Source organism: Myiozetetes cayanensis, unplaced genomic scaffold, assembly GCF_022539395.1.
Source record: "Myiozetetes cayanensis isolate MyiCay16 unplaced genomic scaffold, myiCay2020 scf5-8, whole genome shotgun sequence".
Classification (NCBI taxonomy): domain Eukaryota; kingdom Metazoa; phylum Chordata; class Aves; order Passeriformes; family Tyrannidae; genus Myiozetetes; species Myiozetetes cayanensis.
The window spans coordinates 36,894,351-36,918,199 of NW_026087742.1; the positions used below are offsets into that span (position 1 = coordinate 36,894,351).

The 23,849-nt window shown below is 39.2% G+C and overlaps 2 protein-coding genes across 4 annotated transcripts; one reads left to right on the forward strand and one right to left on the reverse strand.

Annotated features, from left to right (window-relative positions):
* Window positions 1-73: 73 nt before the first annotated feature.
* Window positions 74-20,890, reverse strand: MRE11 (MRE11 homolog, double strand break repair nuclease). 2 transcript variants are annotated; one of them, XM_050332347.1, is made up of 19 exons: window positions 20,704-20,890; window positions 20,004-20,136; window positions 17,345-17,505; window positions 16,662-16,749; window positions 15,597-15,738; window positions 13,522-13,636; window positions 12,322-12,507; window positions 11,686-11,857; window positions 10,868-10,948; window positions 10,408-10,534; window positions 8,654-8,754; window positions 7,328-7,501; window positions 6,118-6,180; window positions 4,945-5,158; window positions 3,612-3,692; window positions 2,533-2,588; window positions 2,007-2,074; window positions 1,536-1,614; window positions 74-438 (listed from the first exon to the last, which is right to left on the reverse strand). In XM_050332347.1, exons 1-19 carry the CDS (start codon window positions 20,721-20,723, stop codon window positions 394-396), a joined length of 2,106 nt encoding a protein of 701 aa, XP_050188304.1. In that variant the 5' UTR covers window positions 20,724-20,890; the 3' UTR covers window positions 74-393. The 2 variants fall into 2 exon arrangements, with proteins under 2 accessions (XP_050188304.1, XP_050188305.1); XM_050332348.1 differs by lacking the exon at window positions 20,704-20,890 and having other exon boundaries at window positions 17,345-17,486.
* A 33-nt stretch (window positions 20,891-20,923) lies between these two features.
* ANKRD49 (ankyrin repeat domain 49) lies at window positions 20,924-23,603 on the forward strand. 2 transcript variants are annotated; one of them, XM_050332352.1, is made up of 3 exons: window positions 20,924-20,977; window positions 21,563-21,833; window positions 22,665-23,603. In XM_050332352.1, exons 2-3 carry the CDS (start codon window positions 21,576-21,578, stop codon window positions 23,121-23,123), a joined length of 717 nt encoding a protein of 238 aa, XP_050188309.1. In that variant the 5' UTR covers window positions 20,924-20,977; window positions 21,563-21,575; the 3' UTR covers window positions 23,124-23,603. The 2 variants fall into 2 exon arrangements, with proteins under 2 accessions (XP_050188309.1, XP_050188307.1); XM_050332350.1 differs by lacking the exon at window positions 20,924-20,977 and adding an exon at window positions 21,299-21,462.
* The last annotated feature ends 246 nt before the right edge of the window (window positions 23,604-23,849 follow it).

The following is a 23,849-nucleotide window of genomic DNA, read 5'->3' on the forward strand; positions in this document are numbered from 1 at the left end:
TCTGTGTCCATATTCATACTTTAAAACAACTGTAAATTTACTTATCTGCAAAATTCAAACCAAAGAGATGGAGTTTTCTATAAAAGATATAACCGTTAATTTTATTATCATCCCAGAAAGAAAACAGGGTTTCATGTTTTAGAAAGAACTTGCAGTTTCAGGCAGTACTTCAGAATATTAGACCCTCTAGTCTAATGCATTAAGCAACGTAACACAAAAATTATACTAAATTTCGTGCCGCCGGAAAAAAAAAAATCCCAAACCATTTCACAGAAGTGAAAATTGAAGGCAAGCCATCCTTGACAGAGGAATATCATATAGAGAATGCCTTGCAAACTGCTTTCCATTTTCTTCACCGGCTTCCACAGTCTCTCTAGCATAGTGAACCAGAAGTCACTTAGTTCTCCTTGATATTGCAGGGCTCATGAATGCATCATCCTGCAATTGGCAAACAGATATGCATTACTAGGACTAGCATGCATTCCAAGTCATAAAAAGCAAAGTCACCTTCAGATTAAACTAGAAAGCCTGGTCACAATATTTTATATTTCCTGACAGACCTGGTTTTGTTGGTTTTGATACGAAAGAGATTATCTATTGATTTAAATGTCCAGGTCACAAATGTGCAGAGAATAAAACCCAAGTTTTTGTCAATATGATCAGAACAGCTACTCTGGAATGAGGAACAATCTATATTTCAGCTGTTATCACTATGAGCAGCACATACCTTAATAAAATTATGTCCATATACACATCACACATAACAATTTACTGAGACTTGCATGAATCAAAAATACGGTTTCTTTTTGCAAGTTCAGGCAAACATGTAATTTTGTATTTCAGGTACAAGAAGAAATAGCACAGTAGGGAGAAAGGAAAATAATGTAACATTTTCTTTGAAGTGGCCAACCTCTGACATTGTTAAGGAATGGATTCTGACCATGCATGACAGTCTGTGAAAACAAACTGCACAGTGCTTGACAGTATAATGTGTATTCTATTCAGCAAAAAGCTGTGTGTAAAGTCCTACTTGTTAAATTATTGAAGAAACCATTTCCTACCAGTTCAAAGATATACTGCAAAAACAGGCATCTTAGACTTGAAAAGACAGTGTCTTAATTTTTTTTAAAAAGTGTGTTTACATAATTTGCAACAATAAACAATAAAGTGCCCTAGAAAGTAACCATTTTAGATTCAAAAAAAGAAAATGTTGCTTCTTACAAGAATAAAATACATAAAAATTAATTCAGCCAAGCATTAAAGGAGATTATGATTAGTTTATCTCCCAGGCAATTCCTGGTACGCATTTCAGCAATGACAATTCACTGATTAAGAACTGAAGGGAAGAAAGACTGTTACTTTTGAGAATTATGAATATAGTCTAATTAAAGTTGGTTGCAACAATCTAGACCTGTTAGTGATAAAAACAGTAAATTCAATTTTACTCTAAAATGCTTTATTCAAATAGCTGTAAAACAGTAAGCTCTAGAAACTTACATGTAATAAAACTAAAAAAATGCTACTATATACCATACCTCATCTGACTCAAAATCAACTCCTCTAGATGTTTGGCTTTGTGAACCTCTTTTACTAAGTGAAGATGTAGTTGACAACCTTGAAAGACACAAGGAGAAAAAAACCAAAACAACAGCATCAACATGTTCTCAATTACCAGAAATTCCAATAACTTTCCCTTCAACTTAGAGCTGGACCACCGATACACAGACTAAGAATAAACAGAAGTAAGTAGAACAATAAAAATTCTCAAACTAACATTAATTCTAAAGTTCTGATCTAGATTACCTGAATCAGTAGACTAATTCTTTTGTTACAGAAAGATAACCCACTTTAACAAGTAAAAATTTATATAGATTCTCGAAGTACTATTTCTTATGACTTTCTTAAAAATCTGTTTTTTCAGGTAATGGATCAAATCCCTGGACTTTGCTGATTGCCAGTCAGAAATAAGGCACTCAGGGTAGTATTCATGAAGCAAACCTACTGACCTTTGATTTACTTTGGAAGAAGGAACAAAAGAAGTGTCTTCTGGATCAGAGTCAACATCTATAATATCCTGAAAAAAAATAATTATAAAGCTTTTCCACAGAATGTATTTTTAGAGATAGAGTGCATAATGCTTCAGTATTATAGCATAGAACCTTTGGGTTTTTTCCAACTATACACCTACTTAGTTACAATAATATACACCTGACAGGGCTCCAGGCTAGAACTGGACAAATTTGCAAATATAGCACAAGTTTGCTCTTCAGATCTTTGATCTTGCAGAACCCCCAAAATACACATGTATATACACTATGTATCTTAGACTATGACCACAAATACAACAGTTTTTTCTCAGACAAGCATCCTACAGGTGATATAAAAGGTCTCTGAATTAACATGCAGAAACCTACTGCTGGAACTGATAGCTTGGGAACATCTGCTCATTTAGGCTAATGTTATGACCACGCATTTATTTTTCAAATCAATGGCAAAAGCAGCACAACTTCACTCATACAAGACGACGCTTACCTCAGAGTAAGCCTGAGATGAATTCAAGGAGGAGTTTGGTTTCAGAGGCTTAAAGGCTAGAATAAAACATATGGAGTATTTTTAAAGTGCTCACACAATTAAGTGCAAACAACATTACATAGTTCTTTTTATTTAAGACCTGCTTAGCATGCATTGTCTCTGCAAAATACCCTGTAAAACAAACAAGCAAAACCAAAATATAAATTAAGCCTTTGCTGGAGTCTGATAACCCAAGGATATAACCCTCTGTGCAGCTGCAGGTGCTTCCCAGTCTGGTTGAAAAACCACCAGGAACTTTAGTTCAGAAGAGAAAAATATTACTATAATTGATATTCCTGTATGTCTAGCAGTTTAGACATCAACACATCTGTTAAAATTTACTTCTCTGCAGTATTTTAGGTCATTTGCTGACCAATTTAAAATTGGGGCAATTTGCTGATTAATTTAAAACTCGCTCTACCTTTGGGCATTTTGTGTGGGATTCGTGTACAGATCTGTGAGCAGTATCTTTTTCTTTAATACTCAGATTACCTTTGCTGTTTCCTCAGAGCCTGTTCTCCCTAGCAAGCAAGAGCTACTCTCACATATGCAGGTGGCTTCTATTGCAGATAAATTTTTCTTCCCTAGTAAAAACTGGCATTTCTAAAACTCACTACAATGTAAGACTAAATTGATTTGCATTAAAGCTTACTACCTTGTAAACATCAGCCAAGTTTAAAAATTTTTTATCCCCTGAGGAATATTCTTCATAAAATAATGCTATTAAGTCACATTCTTTCTATGCTTATTTCTTCAGGAACTGCATACAGTAATATGTTCCCTCTTTCCAGTTTAAGCCATAAGTTCCTGAACATTTCATTTTACACCATGACAGAAGAACAGTGATATTCTCTTTTCCCTTTCTTTTTGCTTTTTCTCATTACTGTTAAGTTATTCTATTTCATTAGAGCTTAAAGAATCTCTCACAGCTGAATTGGACTAATAGAAATAAAAGCAATTAAGGCACTTCATCATTAAACAAACACCTGTCTTACAGTTTGAGAGAGCAGACTAGAGTAATGGACAGATCAAAAGCCTACCATCAATGATGGTATGCTTGGCAGGCACAGACACAGGCTTGTAGGTTCTGCTGCTAGAAGCTGACTCTTGGGTAGTGCTTCCTGTAGAGATAACAAACAAAATGCAAATCTGTTCAGTTGGGGTTTTTTTCCCCTTTAGTCTATCATTACTGAGTGGGAAGTCACATAAAAAAAAAAATCTACATTCCTCTTTACTCCTCAATTTCTTCCTGGAATCAAAGGCCCTCCTTACATGCAGAAGAACTGCTCTGGGTCGTGTTCAAAGCTCCACGGATACAGCCTCTAACACACAGAGCCCTGCTCTGATGGCATCACAACAGTGTTGGTGCACAGGCTCACAGAACTAGTTTAAAAGCACCAACCAAATCAGGCCCAAGACGACAGCCTTTATTTCAACTCATCCTGCTCTGAGACCTTTGGCTGTGTTAGTGAGATAACTCAAAGGAGTATAATGCTGCGGAGCCCCTGGTGGTCTAGGGGGTAAAGGCGCCGCGCTATCACCGCGGAGACCCGGGTTCGATTCCCGGTCAGGGCCACTCCCGGGCAGGTGGGGCTCGTTAGCCCTTAAAGGCAACCCACCTACGTCCTAAGGACCTCGCTGCCACCGTCCAAGCTCGCTTGGCCCCGGCAGATGAACCTTAGGATTAAAGGGTGGGCTCAGTTCCGCGCACACTGTGTCTCACCTAAAAAATCCAATGCGCAGGCTGGAAGGTGTAAAAACCTTCCCCGGATCTTCGCTCGCGAAGACTGGCCATTAACTATTAAAATAATGCTGCAAGACCCCATCTTTTCTATTTTATTTACATATAGATATATATATTTAAAATGGAAGTACATCTATAAAGGAAGAACCACTATCCCTGTAAAGTGCACAGGCACATAGCCAAGGAGCTAGTTAACTCACTTTGCTTAGAAAACACTTCCCATTTTTTCAGTCACTAGAAATATTGAAGTCTGGTAAATTACATTATAATAGAGACAAGCTGTACCTCTTCCCTATACTGATCAAATGCATTACCATTAGCAGTAACAAAGGTTTATCCACACACTTCATTGTACAGACATTCCCAATAATGCATTTTTTTAAGAGGCTACTATGTTTCCACAGTTGGGAAGCAAGATATTTTTCTTCTAAGCACAGTGTGAAAAAGTCACAACTTAAGCTTTGTAAAGCTGTATATAATAGGATACCACAAGTATTCGAGACAAATTTTTTTTTCCAGTAAGAGTCCTTAAGCAGTAAATTTCCACTGGAAGGAAGCATCAGAAGATAGTCACCTTTTAAAGAAAAAAAAGTCAGTAACTGCAGTACAAAGTATGAAGTTTTTCTTACCTCTTCCCCTTCGAGATGAACCTCTTGCTGTTGAGTTTTGTCCTTTTGCACCTCTTGCCCTACCTCTTGCCCGACCCCTTCCTCGGTTCAGTGTTGCAGAAAGGCCCTCACTTGGATCACTAATGCCTACCATCTCCATATCCATGGAATCTTCATCACTGGAGGCCGCAAGAACTGCATCCTCAGATCTGTGGGCTCTAGCCCTGGTCATTGCCTGACACAGAACAGGAAGTATTACAAGAAAAAGAATCTTAAATGATGAAATGCACCTTAGTTGTGATATATAGTTCTAAACCACTGAGGTTCAGGACCAAATCCACAGCGTTATGGAAGCAAAGGATGTCTGTGAAAAAGCAGGGACAGTATTTAGTCTATTTAATTAGATGTGTACATATAGAGTAGTTAGCTAAGCTCTGATAACAGAATGGAACTAGTAAATATGATACATTATTGGTAGAGTTTGGTGAGCAGTTCAGGTCATCCTGCATCAACTATGTACACCTGCTCAGAAAAGCACCCTCTGGGCTCCACTGACTTGCCAGCGGGTGCTTAAGACAACTGGTTCCTGTGAATATACCCCAGATTAGGAAAAGTGAATCTCACCCCAGGTGTCCTTTTTTTCAAAATTTCATTCCAGTGCTACATAGCTTACAAAGACAAAGGAGCACCAGTGCTATCAGTAGTTGGCAATTCTCTTTGGAAAAACATAAGCAATCTAGATACGAGTCTGTGGGAGATCTAAGACTCTAAGATTGCTGATAAGGATGCAGCACCTAAAGGCTTACCAATCCTACTACCAATTTGTTCCAGTAACATCACTCAGTACAGTCCATCCACATGTCCACTGGTAGTCAGATCACAAGCAGCTTAAGCTGACACATTTTTGAAGGTCACCTGCCTGGTCTAACCTCAGTTAAAAGCAAGAATGAATGAACATTCAGGTTCACAAATTTGTACAAGAAAAGAGATCTCAAAAGTCAAACTGAGCAGTAGCTCAGGCACATATTATACCAATGAAGATTTTAAAAGAAGTTTCTAAGCTTGTAAGGCAGACGGGCACTTTCTGGCAAGGACAATCTTAAAGTATTGCTGAAGGATTGCTACATGACTTCCTTTATATGCAGAAGTCACCATGCCATTTTTTAGCCTATGTTCAAAATTCAAAGGAGTTACCTCACGGACTTCCTTATCCTCTTCTTCAGTATTCTTTTTTCTAGTCTCCCTAAATTTTCGCACCTGAGTAAAAAAAGAGTTCCCATCAAAATAACAGTTCATGTCACACAATAATCAAAACACAATAAGTGAGAAGCTTTGATCACTGAATTATTAAGTCGAGCTCATGTGAGAAATGAAGAGTTCAAGAATAATTGAACAGTTTGATTAGAGCCCTTTCATGCCATCCTATAGTTTAAGACTCTCACATTCTATTAATAGTTGAAGCTATATCACTGGGGAGAAAAAGGCTTGGGACATGATGAAAAGTAGGAGATACTATGTTCAAGAGAAGGAGTGTATACATAATGTTGACAATAAGGGATATTGAAAAATGAATAACAGGAAAAAAGGGGTAGAGATGAAGAAGCAGGATAGAAAACATTTATATTCAGAAGAGATGTATGTTGCAATATGTGTACAACTATGGAAGCTCAACTTGACAAGTATGGAAAAACATATGAGGTGAGAGGGAAAAAATATTAGTTCTAAAGACAAACAACAAAAAAAAAAAACAAAAAGAGGCATAGAAAACCTGCAAGCACTGATTTTTTATGGTCTCTTTCAACCTCTCATGAATTAAAGCAATCAGCACAAAAATGGGTAGATGCAACCTTCTTCCCTCCACCAAATTTTTCTTTACACAGTGAAAAGATAAGCTGCAAAACAACTTTTCATACAATTCTTGAATATTAAAGCTGAATACATGGGCTCATGTGGAAGCTCAACAAGTTGACAGAAACATCTCATAAGGGTTACTCGACACACATACACCAGGCTTGTCTTGGGGATACCCTGAGCTGCAAGCAGTTACAAGCCAGTAGAGCACCTGAAGGGCAAGTTTCCTTTATGTTTGCCCTGTTCTTGTACTCTTCCTGAAGCCAAAATGAAAAAGCCAATATGAGATTATATCTACCACTTTCTCACAGTAGTGGTAAATATATAGCTCTATGTGTATTAGAGCGACAGATCTTTTCTGTGCATGCATGTGCAACCTAAACCCCATTTTCAATACAAGCCTTTAAAACCATGTATTTGAAGCTTCATCACCATATTTACTAACTGCAGAAAATGAACAGAGGCAAATGTTACACATGCCCCACAGACAGACAAATCTGATTTTTCTACTGTCTTGACCTCTCCTGAGGAATTAACATTAACAGAATATTACCTCCTCATCTATTTTTTCTTCCTCTGCATCAGTGCGACGCTCCCTAAGAAACTTCTGTGTTTTTTCTAGTTGAAATTTCACCAGTTCTTCTATGGCATCTTTTTCCTCTTTGTCCACAAACTCCTGCACTGCTTCTCCCATTCCTCTTTCGGTCAGAAGTGAAAGCTGTACTTTCTTTAGAATTGAGAAAAATATTTTGTTAAGAAGCATCTGCCATTAAAGAAAGCAAGTAATATTCCTGCTGTTTCAGATATATATTACATTAAATTGGTTGCAAAAACAGTAACATGCATTGAATATTTCAGAGAAAACCATAGCAATAAGCAAACATGTTACTTGTCCTAATATAATTACAACTCTCTTCCTACTAGCATGTCACACTTATTTACCATAGTATTTTCCAGACTTCTCCAAGAAAAAAGCTCTTCACAAACAGTAAAGAAACTACATTGCTAGTCATATCTAAAATAAAAACTTCCATGAAACAATGCTGCCCAGTGGAATAAACTTTACAGCTATTATAAAAAAAGACATTTATAAAAAAATAAGGATGTCAAAAGAATATGATTTATACTGTCCTGACAGCTAGCATGTGTCCAAGTTGGGCCAGACGAAATAATTTGGGGGATCTTTACCTCAAAAATCCTTGCTCCAAAGACCTTCTATAAAGCAGGTTCTGAAGTAGCTTCTGCAAGTTATGCTTGATCATCTTGATCAAGCATTTGAGCACCTGATTCACTGTTTTTTAACTCTGAGATGTTTCTGCCAGGGTGTTGGGAAAGGGAAATATATCAGATTTAAAGTCAGGGTGGGAAGAAAGCAAACTTTGGGGGTCTCTCTTTCTTCTCCCTGCTCTGCTTTAAATATAATGTGAAATTGCACTACATCTGAGGACACAAATATACTGCAAAGTAACAAGTTACTCCAAGTCAGCTGGTAATAGTAAATGCTACAGTCTCACATTGGCCCTATAGTAAATTAAGGTGGCTTCTCCCTCAGAGCATGCTGCCTCACATTTTCCTCCTTACCTAAGTACATGACACATTATTTAGTACAGGACAGACACTGCAGGTTCCTGTGAAGAATTATCATAATGTTCTCAAACCAGTATGTGTTCACATACCTATACACAACAATTACTTGTTAATCTAAGATGCATACTTCATGAGGTAATTCACACGCAGTTATATGGGAAATAAATTTCCCTTCTCAGTCAATGTCAGAGTGTTTTCAGGGTGCACTACTTCCACTAAGAAAGTCAAGAAAAAGAAAAGACAAAAATATTATGCTATATTAAAAAAAAAATCATGAAAGGTAGAAAAATACCTTCTCCGCTGTCTGGAAATACTGCTTTACTAGGTCTTCCACCCTCAGTGTTGTCCCCTCAGCAGGTCTGCTAACCCATTTTCCAAAGTTAAGATCAATGTCTAGAACAGAAAAGCCCAGTGGCACCATCATTCACATTTACAGCTCTTAATTATTATCATCTCACTGATAGTAAAAGGAAAAAAGGTTAATGCAGGCCTCTTAAGAACTGTGGGTCCTTTTTATATACAAAGTTTTTTCTTCTAAGTGTAGAATCTGTTGTCTGGAAATACAGTAAAACATACTGGATGCAAGAACTGTACAGACAACTTCACCTCTAGGAGTCATAGAGTTCTTCTAACTACCACATGTCTGGAATTATATACTGAACACTATATCCTGAAGGTTAATATAACTGAACTCTAGAAGATCACAAACTGAAGAAAATCAAAGAAGGCATCAAAGTACAAAGGTTTTTTTCATAAGTAACTCATTTATTAGAGAAGAAATTTTGCTCCAAAGCACACTGACTGATTTTCAGCAGAAAATGTCCACAGCTCCTTAAAGCTGCCCCCCATTCTCTGGCAGCAAGTTAGAAAGGGCAGAAGAATGAAAGAGATAATCACCTGAGATTAGCACGTACCACATAAAGTAAGATAAAGTGACTACAGACTGCTTTAAGACAACTGCCACATGAAAGCACAGAACAGTGTTTTGTTAGCCTGGTTATATAAGCAGCTATGCCAAAAGAAACATTAACAACTTCTGAATTACTGAACCTATCATGTATTCCAAAAAGGTTGAGATTACACAACTATGAAAAAAAACCCAAACAAATAAAAGTAAACCAAGATCAATATGGTATAATTTTTAAAAAAACTAACAAAAAGTAGGTTTTATTCAGTAAACGATATTTTGAAGTTTATAGAACTGACAGTGTTTATAAAAACTGTCAGTGGAATTGGAGTACCTACAATGCACTAATGTGAACTATTAACAGTGCTTTAGCACATTATGTTCTTGCACAAGCTGCATCTTCATTAGGGACCATTACAAATCCAGTATTTGGGCAACATCTGTTAACCACTTATAAAAAATTCTAGGCACAGTGAGAAATGCTGCAATAGTAACAGCTATTATTTGTTTTGCACAAATGCTTGAATAGAGACATACCTGGAACAGACAAGCCAAGAGCATCTCATACACATGATTAATCAGGGCAAACAAAATGCTGTCATACATCTGGACCTTTTTTAAAAAATATAAAAACATCTCTCAACCCCTTCCCTCCATTACTTTTTTAGGGATAAACAAATGAACTCTTGAAGAATTAAAATTAAAATTCAAAGGGAAAAAGCACTACACTCATCTGTTTTCCTGCAGAGTGACACAAACAAACTATCTCATTCTAATAAACCTCAGGAGTAAGCTGCTAATTGCCTTTCATGGTAATTATCACAGAATCAGAGTAACTCAGCCTGGTATGGGGCTATATGTATTACTATAAGCAACTCAATAAATTTTGAGGCCAAAATAAAAAGGAACTGTTTATGAATAACTGTCAGCAGATGTTGTGCTAAATACCAGAATTTTAGACAAACCCAGAAATAGAACGGAAGTACTTGTGCAACATATACACTTAAATGAGACCATGCATTTTTACTCCTCCTGTAACATACTAGAAAGTAAGACAGCAAGCTTTTGCAAGTGCTGGCCAACAAATTAAAGAAGAAGGAAAAGCAAGGCAAGCCAGTTATTCCTTTCTTCATAATTACCGTTTTTCTGCTTTTGTTCACGATGCCTGAAAAAGTGTATGATGTCTTTTGGGTTAGCCACCCTATGTATGTACTTCTGGCTAAAACGATGGACACTGAATGGTTCAAAGCCTCCTGCATAATCAACCTAAGAGAGGAAAGAAAAAAATTTAAATATGAAACAAACAGAACTGGAGAAGCCATGCAAATCAAGCTGATTTTGTTACCCTTCAAAGAAAAAAATAAAGTAAAATTAAATCAACCTAAAATGAACGGCTCAGATTCATAACTTGATTCTAATTTGTTTCATTAACTAGCCTTCGGGGAAGTTTCCATAAATTAGGTTAGGAACACATGCAGGATAATATGACTTAAGAAAGACTTATGTATTACGTGCTCACACAAAAAGCATGACTTTGCTTTGAAACTTAATCGCAGCGACCTTTCAAAACAAAGCAACTCAAATGAAACAATTTCTTACTCGTAATCTTATGAGAGGCTTCTCTGGTTGGCGTGGATTTCCTAAGCGTTCTCTTTCTGCATTGTCCAGCATCAATTCAACCTGTGAAGGAGAATCAGAAATTAAGTTCTGCTTTCTCTTACAGATGCCTGAATGTTTCAAATTTAACTTAAAATACATCCAGTTGCAAGGGGAGCTATAGAAACAAATAATTATAGGATCTGCTCTCATTCCTGAACACATATGTACCAGTATTCAGCCGAAAACCCTAAGAATGACTGAGAAAAACATCACAATGGAAGGGTCATCCTTCAGATATAGTAGTAGCACTCCAGCAGTATCTATACCACTGATCACTCATACTACTTTACTTTATAGCCATTATGCTTTGCTAAATTTCTAGTTCCAGGGAAAAGCAGGAAGAGACTTATACAAACCTAAGAACCAAGAGCAATTAATAAACCTACTTAGTTACTTCTGCCACTTCAGACTGAGCAGCCGAGCTTTCAGGGTTTAGGTTGACGTATTTATGCAGGTTCCAAAGCACACATCCAACCCTGTCCCACTCTTAGGGGGCAAGTTTTTGTACAAAGATGATATGGAAACCCATAAAACAGTTCTAGCCTACTTTAATAGGTCATCCCAGAAAAGGAATGTGGAAGCCAAGGCTGCAGAGTGAATGGCATGTAATTAGCTTCCTATGGAAACACTGCTTAAGTCCATCTCACATAATATAGGGCAAGACAAAATATTTCTCATCTTCCAGTCTCAAAATCAGTCACAGATCCCATCCCCTGTCTGCACACTGTTATCTATAAACTAGTAGCATTACAAGTTACCTTTTCCATGCAGAATGCTTGTATTGCCTGAGTAACATTAGGATTGTCAGGATTAAAAAGATCTGGATGATCAGCTAGAACAATATCCTCTATGTGGAAAGTTCGCACTGTCTCTAGAGCAATCTTCTGCATTTTCATACTTTTCCCTTTAACATGCAGCAAACCAATGTGTCTAGAAGGAAAAAGGTAACTTACTAAAAGATAAACTTAAAGAGAACTATGGTATAAAGATTTGTTTTAAATTCATGTTTACTTTTCAGGGGCAAAATTTTAAAAGCTATAGGAAGTTCTTGGATCTGTATTTCAGAGTGGGACCTGTCAAACTTCAGTTTTATTATATTTAGGTTGTGCTTGTTTCATACACAAGCACACGAACTCATTTCCTTGTATTCCAGTTTATCAGGGAGTAACTCCTCTTAGATAATTTCCATTTGCTTCAAATGTTAAATAGTAAGGAAAGCAAAAATTCTACTAGGCACTGATTCCATCTACTTTTTTATATTACACTCTGAAGCTAATCCACACCATTAATACAAGTCCTTTCATACTTAATACAAGTGTTGTTTTGTTCTCAGCATAACACCTGAGAGATGTAAGACAGGCGATAAACAAGAACAAAAAGAAAAGCTCACGCACTTCTTCACAGCTTCTCCAGGGGACAGAGATGTCACCACTGAACTTCCTGGCTGAGAAACATAAAAACGTTGTTGTTCATTTTGGAATGGAGCTATTTTGCACTCATGTTCATGACCCCACACCACAAGATTAATAAAGTCATCTAAAAACTGCTCTGGAATGTAGTTGGTAGCTCCATGTTTGCTCCTGTTCAAGATAAGAAAAAAACAATGGGTGGGCAAGGAGGAGTGAAAAGAGGAGAAAAACATCAGTGTGATTTAAAGCAATATAGAAACTCCAGCAATAATATCTGACATACGTGTCAGGTACTCTTCACATTTATTCCTTACACAATTGTTTAATGTTTGGTTAAACAAAAAGGCAATTTATAGAGCTCACTGGTTTTTTTTTACACAGCTCACTGTCTTCTGCCCCACTCCTTTTATTTGGATCTCTCTTTTCTCCTTACATGGCTTGCAAGACCTTATTTCTTTTTTATATAAATGCTTTTATAGCACCTCATGGCCATTGTTTTTGTTTGGTTCTTTGTTTTATTTTTAAATGGTGGTGTAAAACCCACTGAAATAAACAGATATGGGACATGCTACCCCCAATCCCTTTCCAGAATGCAGAGGACATGAAGGAGGAATGAAGTGAGTTCCTTCAGCCTACTGGACAGCGATCAGGAAACAGACTTGTCTGAGCTATATTTGTTTATGTCTGCCTCACCACTACTTCAACATGAGGATTGACCTCTTCCTCAGGAAAAATTAGAAGGATCTGGAAAAGAACTCTGCCTGCTCCTACTACCCCTGCTGAGAGAAGTGTGTAGGCAGACAGAACATCTGTAAAGCATAGCAGTGCAAGGTAAGATAGACTGTTGAAGTTCAAACAATTATAGAAAATACAATATGAAATTTAATGTTCTTCCAGCTCTAACAAGCAGACAAGACTTAATTATATGCATATTACACTACAAACCCTCACTGCCCCTAACTATAAAAGTTTGGGAAGAGATTTCCCAACATTACTAATTCATTTATTTCAACCCTTTTCCTTTATGATTCTTTTGCAAAAAGAGCTGTAAAAGAAAGTTTTCTTTCAGGTACTTACAAGAAGCACCAACTAACGCATCTGCTTTCTCACCTATCCTTTGTGAGACAGTTTAATGAAGTAACACAATAAGTTTAAAAGTCACCATAATTCATTCCATACCGTTACCTATTTTGATGAATCACAAACAAGTTGAACCAACTATCTTCATCTTCCTTTGGTCTCAGCATGGTTACTTGTTTATTGACAAACATACGATACAATCTCTCATCTGGAATAGCTCCTGGAGTTGACAAACCAAAAAAAAATTAAATCATTTTTGTGTGGTAAACCAACTCTGTATTTTATAGCAGTTTTATTAGCAACTCTATTACAAACAGCACAAAGAACAAAATGCAGCAGCCTTTCAGTACCTAAAGAGGATTTACAAGAAAGTTTCTTAAGCGGGGCTTTTTACCAGGGAAAGCAGTGACAGGACAAGGGGGGATGGCTTTAAACTGTAAGAGGATAGATGTAGGTTAGAGTTTAGGAAGAAGTTCTTTACTGTAATGCTGGTGAGGCACTGAAACAGGTTGTGTAGACAAGCTGTGGATGCCCTGTGCCTGGAAGTGTTCAAGGTCAGGTTGGATGGGTCTTTGATCAAACTGGTCAAGCAGAAGGTGTCCCTGCCCATGGCAGGGGGTTAGACCTAGATGATCTTTAATGTCCCTTCCAAACCAAACTATTCTGTGATTACAAGATTCTATTATTTTCATGACCCCGGAAGTCTGAGGCATGACTATGAACAAAATATAAGATGGGTATTTTACTATATAGACCTCTGAAAATAAGATATTTTAACATGAAATCTGCCTTAAAACCACTGCTAAAAGTAGTTTCACAAAGTACATCTGCTTTAAGACCTCTTGCTAATTTTCTGTGCCGAACAACTGACTATGGGCAGAATTAAAAATAACAGAAAGGGGTGTTTTGTTTCTTGTTGACAGACTAAGAAGCATATTTTTTGTAATATGGAATTTAAAAACAGATACTTAGTAGAGATGGAGTTCTTAAACATACTTCAAAATGCTATACAAAACAAGAAATAAACCATGAATTCTACAAAGTCTGTGCTTTTCCACAGAGCAGGACAAAGTCTGCTGAACTTGTGAACTGCCTGTCGCTGATTATTTCCCTGATGTTTTTAACAAGTAAAAAACCTCAAATCATCCATAACCAGGGTTCATGATGCATTTCAGTAAAATCCCATACAGAGTTTACTTATTTTGTTTAACAACAAATGCTCTCTAAATCAGAAAAAAGTCAAGAAGGTATATATAATCCTGGAACAATCTCAAAGAAACATCTCAGGAACATTTTCATGCAGCAACACCTGTACTTTAGAAAGTTGTTGCATTTCTCTGTAACCATTTTGGGTATTGAAAACTTATATTGTGGTATTAGAACCTTCACTACTAACCCTTACAAAGTATCTCATTAAACACATGAAATCACGGCCAACTAGGACTTAACTTAGAGTTATAAAAGTTGCTTAGACGTAAGTGTTTAAGCACTCATGTCTAGACATAAAATAAGGGGGAAAATTAAGATATTAATACTTAGCTTCTGTAGGCAGAAAGCAGTCAAAAATAACCATTTTAAGTAAGAAGTAAGAATAGAGGGGAATCTGGTAGAGGAAATAGAAAGGGACAAAGCTGAAGTTGAAAACCTAGCACTGAACACCTCTAAAGTATGAAACTCTTCATAAGTTTCTTTAAAGAAACTGAGGTTACCTGTGACAAATGTTACTTGTGAACCACTTCAGACAGGCATGTAAGACATTAGGTTTCTGCTCAGACAGTTTACGGTTTTGAATATAACCAAAATGGTACATACACATACAGTGTTTAAGTTTTACCTAAACAGGATGAAGTAAGCTTAGTACACAACTGAGAGGATTTAAGAGTGTGATTGCTCTGACTAGATACATGGGTGCTATTTATGGCTAACTTATGCAGGGTTCATTTAAGAACAAGAGAAGTACAAAAATCAAATTATTGAAGGATTTATTCTAAATGAAAAAAAAAGCAACACAGCAGGAAGAGAAAACTGACACTGCCACAGAATCTATATGCTTTAATTTAGAATTACTTAGACCTTCACGTTTGTTGTAGCCTTGTAAGTTTGTTACAACTTTATTTAGACCTACTGAGCTTCAGTAAGACATGAACAGTCTAGTCACAGTCTGGCAGACGAATACTCACCCAAGCCATACAGAGCAATTTTTGTTCTGCCCTTACGCAGTAAAATGGGACTGATATCTATTTTCTCCACAGAAGTTGAACGTCCAAAGTGATTCAGCAATCCTGCACAGCTTAAAATATCCAATGCACACAGTGCATCTGACTGCAAAAAATATTAAGAAACAAATATAAAAACTTTGAACAAAACATTTAATCTTTAACGTCTACATGAAAGTCTAAAAAGGGAGAGAGAATATCTTTCCCTAAGTAACTTCTGCAGTTGATACACCCCACCACACGTATTAGCTTTTTTTTTAAGTATTCATGGGTACAGAGGCAAATCCCTTCTCCTTACATGTTCCACTTAATTTGAACAATGTGAAATTAAACATTAAGTCATTCAGAAAAACAAAAACATAAGAAACCACCCCAAATAGACAGTCTCTAAACTACTACAAAAACTATCTGTTTAAGCTAACTACCTCATAATAAGTCCAAAGTTAAACTTCTGTTAAAACACCAATCTCCATGATACACTGTTATTTGATATAAAATGCAAAATTATTAGTTCAACACGCACACTTTAATGCTTTCTAAATGTCCATTTCCTGCTTACTTTTAGTAGCTTATTTTTAAGCTAGCATTTCACCACTATTAGATTATCTTCCCTGAAAATGCAAGATGCACATCAATTGCATATGCCCAAGTCAAAATATCAAAATTCTCCACCTTTAAGAAAAAAAGCTTTCAGTTTCTACAGATAGATTGTCTCAGAAACCTTCTGAAAGACTGTAATATTTTGGCATGAAAAGTGATCCTGTTCTCAATGACAGAAACCTACATAAATTAAGAAATTAAATGGAGTTCATATGGATCTCTTAACTTCTTTCCATTGCTTTTTTAATGTCACACTTACCCTTTACTTGTTATTTATTAACATTCCTAAAGATATACAAAATATTTACACAAAGATTGGTGCAACTGACTAAAACTAGATCTCCAACTAGAACTCTATTTCTATACAAGTCTCTATTTCTATAATATCTTTGTAATGCAACAGTATAGTACAATTATGATAATAATTACCCCTGTGGGATCATCATGATTGCCATGAATACTAAAAACTGGAATAGAAATGTTGAGATTTTCATCCTGATAATTCACCCATGGAAATCTGAACAAGAGGAAAGAAAGTTAAAATATGTCTGCAATTTGGATGAACAATATTCTCTTCAAACTAACACCATCACAAACAGATCATGGCAGCAGCACAAATGAGTACAAAGCAGTTATGAATAAGTTAAAGCTGCACAGCATAAGAAGATTCTTATTCATGGACTGGAATAGCACTTCCAACTGGGAACAGGGCAAAAAGGAGCTATTCTTTTAGAAGAAGCCTATGGAAAGAATTGTACAACATATTGTGTGGTAGCAGCAGACTAAGCTGCATAACCTTTGCTTACACACAAAGAACTGTTGATTTTACCACAGCAATTCATCTAAATTGCTTTGCTTTTAATGTACTTGCAAGATAGAAACCGTAGATTACATGAAGGTATCAAGTGTCCCAGCACATTCGAAAGTTTCTCAAAATACTGTACACATTCCTTTACAGACTTAGGTAAGTGAAGTTATCCTGTAGACCGTCCCACGCAGATAGGCTTAAAACTTCACGGTTCCAGTCACGGAAGATATAAATCAAAAATCTCAACACGTTCACCCAATATGCAAACCCAGTCTTACATGATAATTTATAGGAATATACTTACTTGCTGTAATGAAAATTAACTGCCTGATCACTCAAAATTTCAAACTGAACAGGACGATCACCCATGCAGTATTTTCTTAGCGACTCCAAACAAGAGTGTACTGTTTTTCTGGAAGGTTTGTTGTCATGAAAAAGGTCCCCACCTAACAAAACAAAGTCCACCTGTATGTAACAAAAAGCTTTATTATTTTAATACAACACTTCGTATTACCTTGAAAGACTTCTAAGAAAATTGTTTAGATTATGTCTTCTAGGGAGTTCCACATATTTTCTCATATCTGAGGAAGTATAATCCTAGGTAAAAGGAGTTAGTAGTAATAGACATAAAATTTAACTTCCTCATGAAAGAAAAATTAAATTACTGATTAAAACAAAACCAAACCCAAAAAGACCCATTTATGAAGAGCCATAGGACAAAGACACTGATAGTGTTAAAAAATAAGTCATCAGTGAAGGTGAAGTATTTCAATAAGGGTCACCAAATTGGCTCCTGAACATTTTTTTGATAGGCATGAAGAGATACATTATTTTTTTATTGCTGTGGTTCCTAGTGGGAAGAAATCAGTAGCTATCACCACATTATTTTGAGAAGGTACTAGTTGTGGTTTCCACATATATTGTATATATTTAGCTTTTTAAAAAGCATTGGAAAAAAAAAACCTCTTCAAAATTACAAATAATTTGAACAATAAACATTAATTCCTTAGAAACTGAATCCCAGAATCGTTAGGTTGGAAAACACCCCGAAGATCACTGAGTCCAAATGTTAACCCAGCACTGCCAAGTCCACCACTAAACCCTGTTCCTAAATGCCCCATCCACAAATCTTTTAAATACCTTCAGAGGCATTGACTCCACCACTTCCCTGGGAAGCCTGTTCCATTGACAGGCAATCCTTGACAAACCTTTCAGGGAAGAAACCTTTCCTAATACCCAGTCTAAATCTCTTCTGTCACAAATTGAGGCCATTTGCTCTTGCCCTTGTTCCTTAGGAGATTGATGTTCCCCTGGCTACAACATCGTTTCAGGTAGTTGTAGAGAGCGAGAAGGTCCCCTCTGAGCCTCCCTTTCTCCAGACTGAACACCCCCAGCTCCCTCAGTCCCTTCTCATCAGATTTGTGCTCCAGACCCTTCACCAGCTCTGCTGCCCTTCTCTGGACACACTCCAGCACCTCAATGTCTTTCTTGGAGTGAGGGGCCCAGAACTGAACACGGGATTCAAGGCGTGGCCTCATCAGTGCCAAGTACATACAGGTGGACGATCACTGCCCTGCTCCTGCTGGCCATACTAGTGCTGATACAGGTCAGGATGCCACCGGCCTTCTTGGCCACCTGGGAACACTGCTGGCTCATGTCAACAAAACTGGGCCCCAGGGATGCAGCCTCACACCTGTTATGCCAGGGTACCTGGGAAGGTGGGGCAGTCACAGAGCAGATGTGCCTGCTGTGCCAGGCTGGAATGTGTTGCCATTGCCTCCTGTGCCTTAATTCAGTTAGTTCATCCAGTAGGAGAGAGGACAAAAATCTTCTGGATCATGTGTCCTGTCTGCCTTTCAGGCTCATTGCAGGGAAGGCATGGTGTGATTCCAGTAGTGTCTCTCTCACATCCACCGCCCCCACACACACATGCTCCCTGATACTCCTCCACCTCCTCACTCTCTCCCTGTGCTCTGTCCTTAAGTGGAGTTTCCCTGCCCGGGTGCATGTCTCTCAGTTGTGCTCAACTGCTGTCAGCCAGCACTGGTGGAAAAGCAGGGCCCACCCTGCAGCTGATGCTGGAGTGGCAGTGTGTTCCCACTGAAGCTCTCTCCGGGAAGCTGTGCCAGTCATGGTGGATGCAGCGCTGAGAGAGGCCATGGCTTTCTGTCAGATGGATACAACAGCTCACTGAGGGAGCTGGCAGCCTTCAGCACCCTTCCTGCATTAAATGTTGTGCCACAGCATGTCAGCCTGTCGTGTTTGCAGCGCTTCTGTTTGTTGCTACTCCCCATGGGCTTCTTTTACAGGTGGGGAGATACTTGGCTGCCACTGCTCGTGGCCATGCTCAGGTCCCATCAGTTGCTGTTGTTTGAGATGCAGGCTCCTGGCAGCAGCTCTCAGCTCCTCATAAGCTTGCCCTGGTTCGGGAAACCCCCTCTGCACCACTCCAGAGGATTCTGCTGCTGACTGTGCCAGCACCAGAGCTGGTCATGTCAGCAACTCAGCGCTCTAACAAACACTTCAAAAGCTTCTAACATTTTCTCTACTTTCCGATTTGAAGATCTGAAGACTGTGTATTATCAACCTCACTCTCCCCTACTATTTTCCCTCCTTGAATTGACAAACCCTCTGTAAATACCAGTGAAACTGGTGCAGGCAATCCAAAAACACAGTTAATGCAACCAGGGTCATAATTTAACGCGATTGCTCTCCCAGATGAACAGGCACTCCTTTCACTAAAACAGAAACGAAACTGGTTGCAATGAATAGCTTCAATGCTCTCTCAAAAGAATAGGCATTCCTTTTACTAAAACAGAAATGAAACTGGTTGCAATAAATAGCTTAGTCATTTGATTTGATATTAGTATAGATTGTACTAGGACTAAGCTTTACAGCTTTTGGTAGATTGGAACGTATTTTCAACAGCCTCATTCCTTCCCTTTCCACAAAGTAGCACTTACTTCATTTTTTTGAGCGTGGTCCAGAATTTCATTAAAAGTTACAAACGTATCATTTCCACGAACTGGATCTTTCTCCAAATAGCCAAGGTGAATATCAGTAGCAACAAGTATTTTAAAGGTGTCTTCATCATCCCTGCATAAGACAGAAAAACTTGTGTCACAGAGCAATCAATACACATAGGAAATTTCAACACAGTCTTTATTAAGGTAAGTTGATCTGTCCAAAGTCACAAAATACACAGGAGATTTGCCATAAAACTCCGTCAAATGTCATTCCTGTAATGTTCTCAAAATATTTCACTATTTTTCTGCAAATATTACATCACCAAACCAACCAGTTGGCAGGTTCATCACAGTCATTCTGCTCTAGTAAAGGGCTGCAACCACCTCTCCGCAGTACCTAATGAAAAACCACGGAATCCTCTGTATATTTTCTGCCTTAAAAAATACGTGTTGAACAAACATTCAACTTCTCTCTCTGCACTGGCAATTTGCGTGTATATGACGGCAAGCATGATGATCACAAGAACCTGAGGGAAAACACAAATGATGATCGGAGCTCTCCTTAAGTCATCCCAAGCATACAAAACACTCGCTGTCTGACGTGACACACTAAACACTTGCTATCTGATGTGGCACACGAAACACTCTCTGTCTGAAGTGACAGGACCGCACGGCGGTGCAGGCAACGGGAGCTTACTGTGAGTTGACGGTGCTCATCTTCGTTCCAAGGCTCCTCAGCTCAGGGAGTCAGCTTCTCTCTTCATAGGCGGTATGTGCAGCCTAAGAGCACGGGCCAGACGCTGGGGTAGCTCGGGGGCACAGCGAACGATCCCTGATCCCGCCGGATCGGACCCCGCCGGATCGGTCCCCGCTCCCGCCGCTGCCTCGGCCCGGCACGTCACGTCCGCCGGCCGCGGCCCGGAAGCGCCGCTGGGCCCCGCCCCGGAGCGCCGGTCGCGCTGGGGCCGCAGGTACCGCGGGCCGAGCTGGGCCGGGCTGGGGGGCCTCGGCGCGGAGGGGAGACCCGCGGGGCGGGATTAGGGCAGGGTGTGGCTGCCCGCAGCCCGCGGGCACGGCCGGCGCAGAGGGGAGGCACGGGCCGTGCCGACCCCGGCCCAGCCGGCGGGGAGAGGGGAGCGTCCTTCTGTGTCTCGGGGGCCCGTCCGGGGGGTGCGGAGCGGAGCGGGGCCGGTGCTGCGGGCCGGGCCGGGTCGGGCCAGGGCCTCGCTCGGGGCCGGACGGGCGCTGCGGGGCCTCGCAGAGACTCTGCCCTGCTGTCCGGACTGCTCCGGCCCCTTTGTTAATAAAACGGGCAGCGTTCCGGGTGCGCTCTGCAAACCCCTGCGCTGCCTCTCGCTGCCCGTCCGAAAGTGGTGCCGTTTCGGGACCGGGGTAACACGGTGCTTTTCCAGCGTGGGTATTGTCTGGGAGTTCTGGCAGAGCTGACAAGGGCCGGGTTAGTGGAGGAACTTTGCTCTTTAGTTTTCATGTTTGTCGATGTCCACCAACTCCATTTGTGTTGTACAACAATAAGATTGTACATCTGCTGCTCACAGATGCTGACTGAAAATGAATAAAGACGAGCAAGTCGATGAGGACGACGATGACAGCGAGTTATTTGAAGACTTCACGGAGCATTTTAACCAGCTTGAACTGCTGGAGACGCACAGGCATTTGATTCCTGTAGGAACTCAGAGCTGTTGGTCAGGACAGTCTGATGATGACGATGATGAGCAGGAAAGAAGTGAGGAATGGTATGAAATGCAAGAAAAGAAAATGGAAAAAAATCCAGAAACATTGCTGCTCTGGGCAGCTGAAAACAATCGGGTAAGGCACTTGTTTTGTTCATATGTATCACTTAGAAGAATGTTATTTTAAGCACATATCTAACAACTCATCCACAAACAAAAATTTAGCTACACTTTCCTGTTCTTCTCTGAGCCATTTTGATCTGGTTTTGCAAGCCACTGTATGTAAAACATCTCCCTTTGTAGCCCACGCACACTAAAAAATTTTGGATCCATTAGCTTTCAGAAAGAAAGCTTTGATTTCAGTTCAAAGTTCAAGTAACAGCACTTTTCTTTAACTTCTATAAACTGAAAGCATGCCAGGCTCTTTCTTCCTGGCAAATAAGCCTTTTAACTGAGGTGAGGAGGATGTATCTGAAATTTTATTGTTTCAGAAGCTCCATATGCAGATAACAGGTGACTGGTTTTGTGTATTTTTCTGGAAAAGAACCCCAGCTTTATTTTTGGAAGTGAAGGAGAGACAACCAAGATTTCTGTTATATTATTATACCCTTATTATACACTTATTTTCATGAGTTGCCTTTCTTACACACAAAAGCTCTCCTCTACAGTTCTGTGGAGGTACTTATGTCTTCACGGTGAATGAGGAGAAGGTGTAAGGTTAAGGTACTCTTAAAGCATTGCAACTAATATTCATGTTTTAGCTCTTTGAAACCAGAACAACCCACGGAAAACGAACAAACCCACAAAATCCCCCAACCCTAGTAACAATAGCTGCTTTCATTTTCAAGTCTGTTGTTGCACTTAAGCGTTTTTTTGACACTGCCAGAAATTGCTTTTCCACCAAACTTCCAGACGGGAAAAGCCTGTTTCACGGAATCACATGAAATAAACTGTTTTCTTTAAACAGCTGAGTACAGTGAAGAGGCTCCTGACTGAAAAGCTGGCTCCAGTGAACGCTCGTGACGAAGACCAGTACACTCCTCTCCACCGAGCTGCCTACAGGGGGCACTTGGACATTGCACACGAATTGGTGGCACAGGGCGCCGACATCCACGCTCAGACTGTGGACGGCTGGACACCCCTGCACAGCGCCTGCAAGTGGAACAACACAAGAGTGGCCGCGTTCCTGCTGCAGCAGGGCGCAGACATCAACGCGCAGACAAATGGTTTGCTGACCCCACTGCATATTGCTGCAGGAAACAAGAACAGCAGAGAAACCCTTGAACTCTTGCTGATGAATCGCTACGTGAAACCAGACCTGAAAAACAACTTGGATGAAACTGCCCTTGACATCGCTAGGAGGACTGATATGTATCACTACCTTTTTGAAATAGTAGAAGACTGCATAAATGCCGTGTCCCCTTAAAAGCTGCGGTTAGGCTTATGAATGTGGGGTTTGCTGCTGCTTTCTTGTCTGTGTTCTGCATGCTCATCGGTGGTGGTCTGTCTCTTTGCAGCAAGGTTTTAATATAAGATACTTTAGTGTTCTCCCCAGGCAAAATGTCACTTCTTGCAATTCAGCTCAGTGGTCTCACTCATAATTTGAAGTGAGAAGCCTCAGTAGTTTCTGTGAGTTTCCATTTAATTAGTACAAATTTGGAGGGGGCCTTTCTAATTTTTCTGTAGTGTCGTAGCAGTAAAGAAAACTGGAATATTTACTTGATATGAAAAAATTCTGGCTTGGTTAGGCAGAGTTTATTACAACTCACTTTGAATTTTTTGAGAAATTTTAACTTTTTTAAAACTGCATGAAAGCTCAGAATGAATGTAACTTATTTGGGTGATACACAAAATATTTAATGATCTTGGTATAAGGCTTATTCTAAAATAAAATATTTAACCTGAAGTACTTTGTCATATTTTTAATTGAAAGCATTTACAATGCAAGCGCCTGTTCATAAATACGAAGTGTTATCCACAGGATGAGAAAGGAGTTTTGGGGTTTTTTTTCTTTTACTTTTCAAGAAAACGACGTTCTGTCAAGATCCTGTTTACTTTTCCCTAGCAAAATTAAGTTGATTAAAGATATGAGGTCATGGACGCGGCATTGGTTGGAACAAATGAGCCTGAACTGTGTGAGGGTAAACACCCA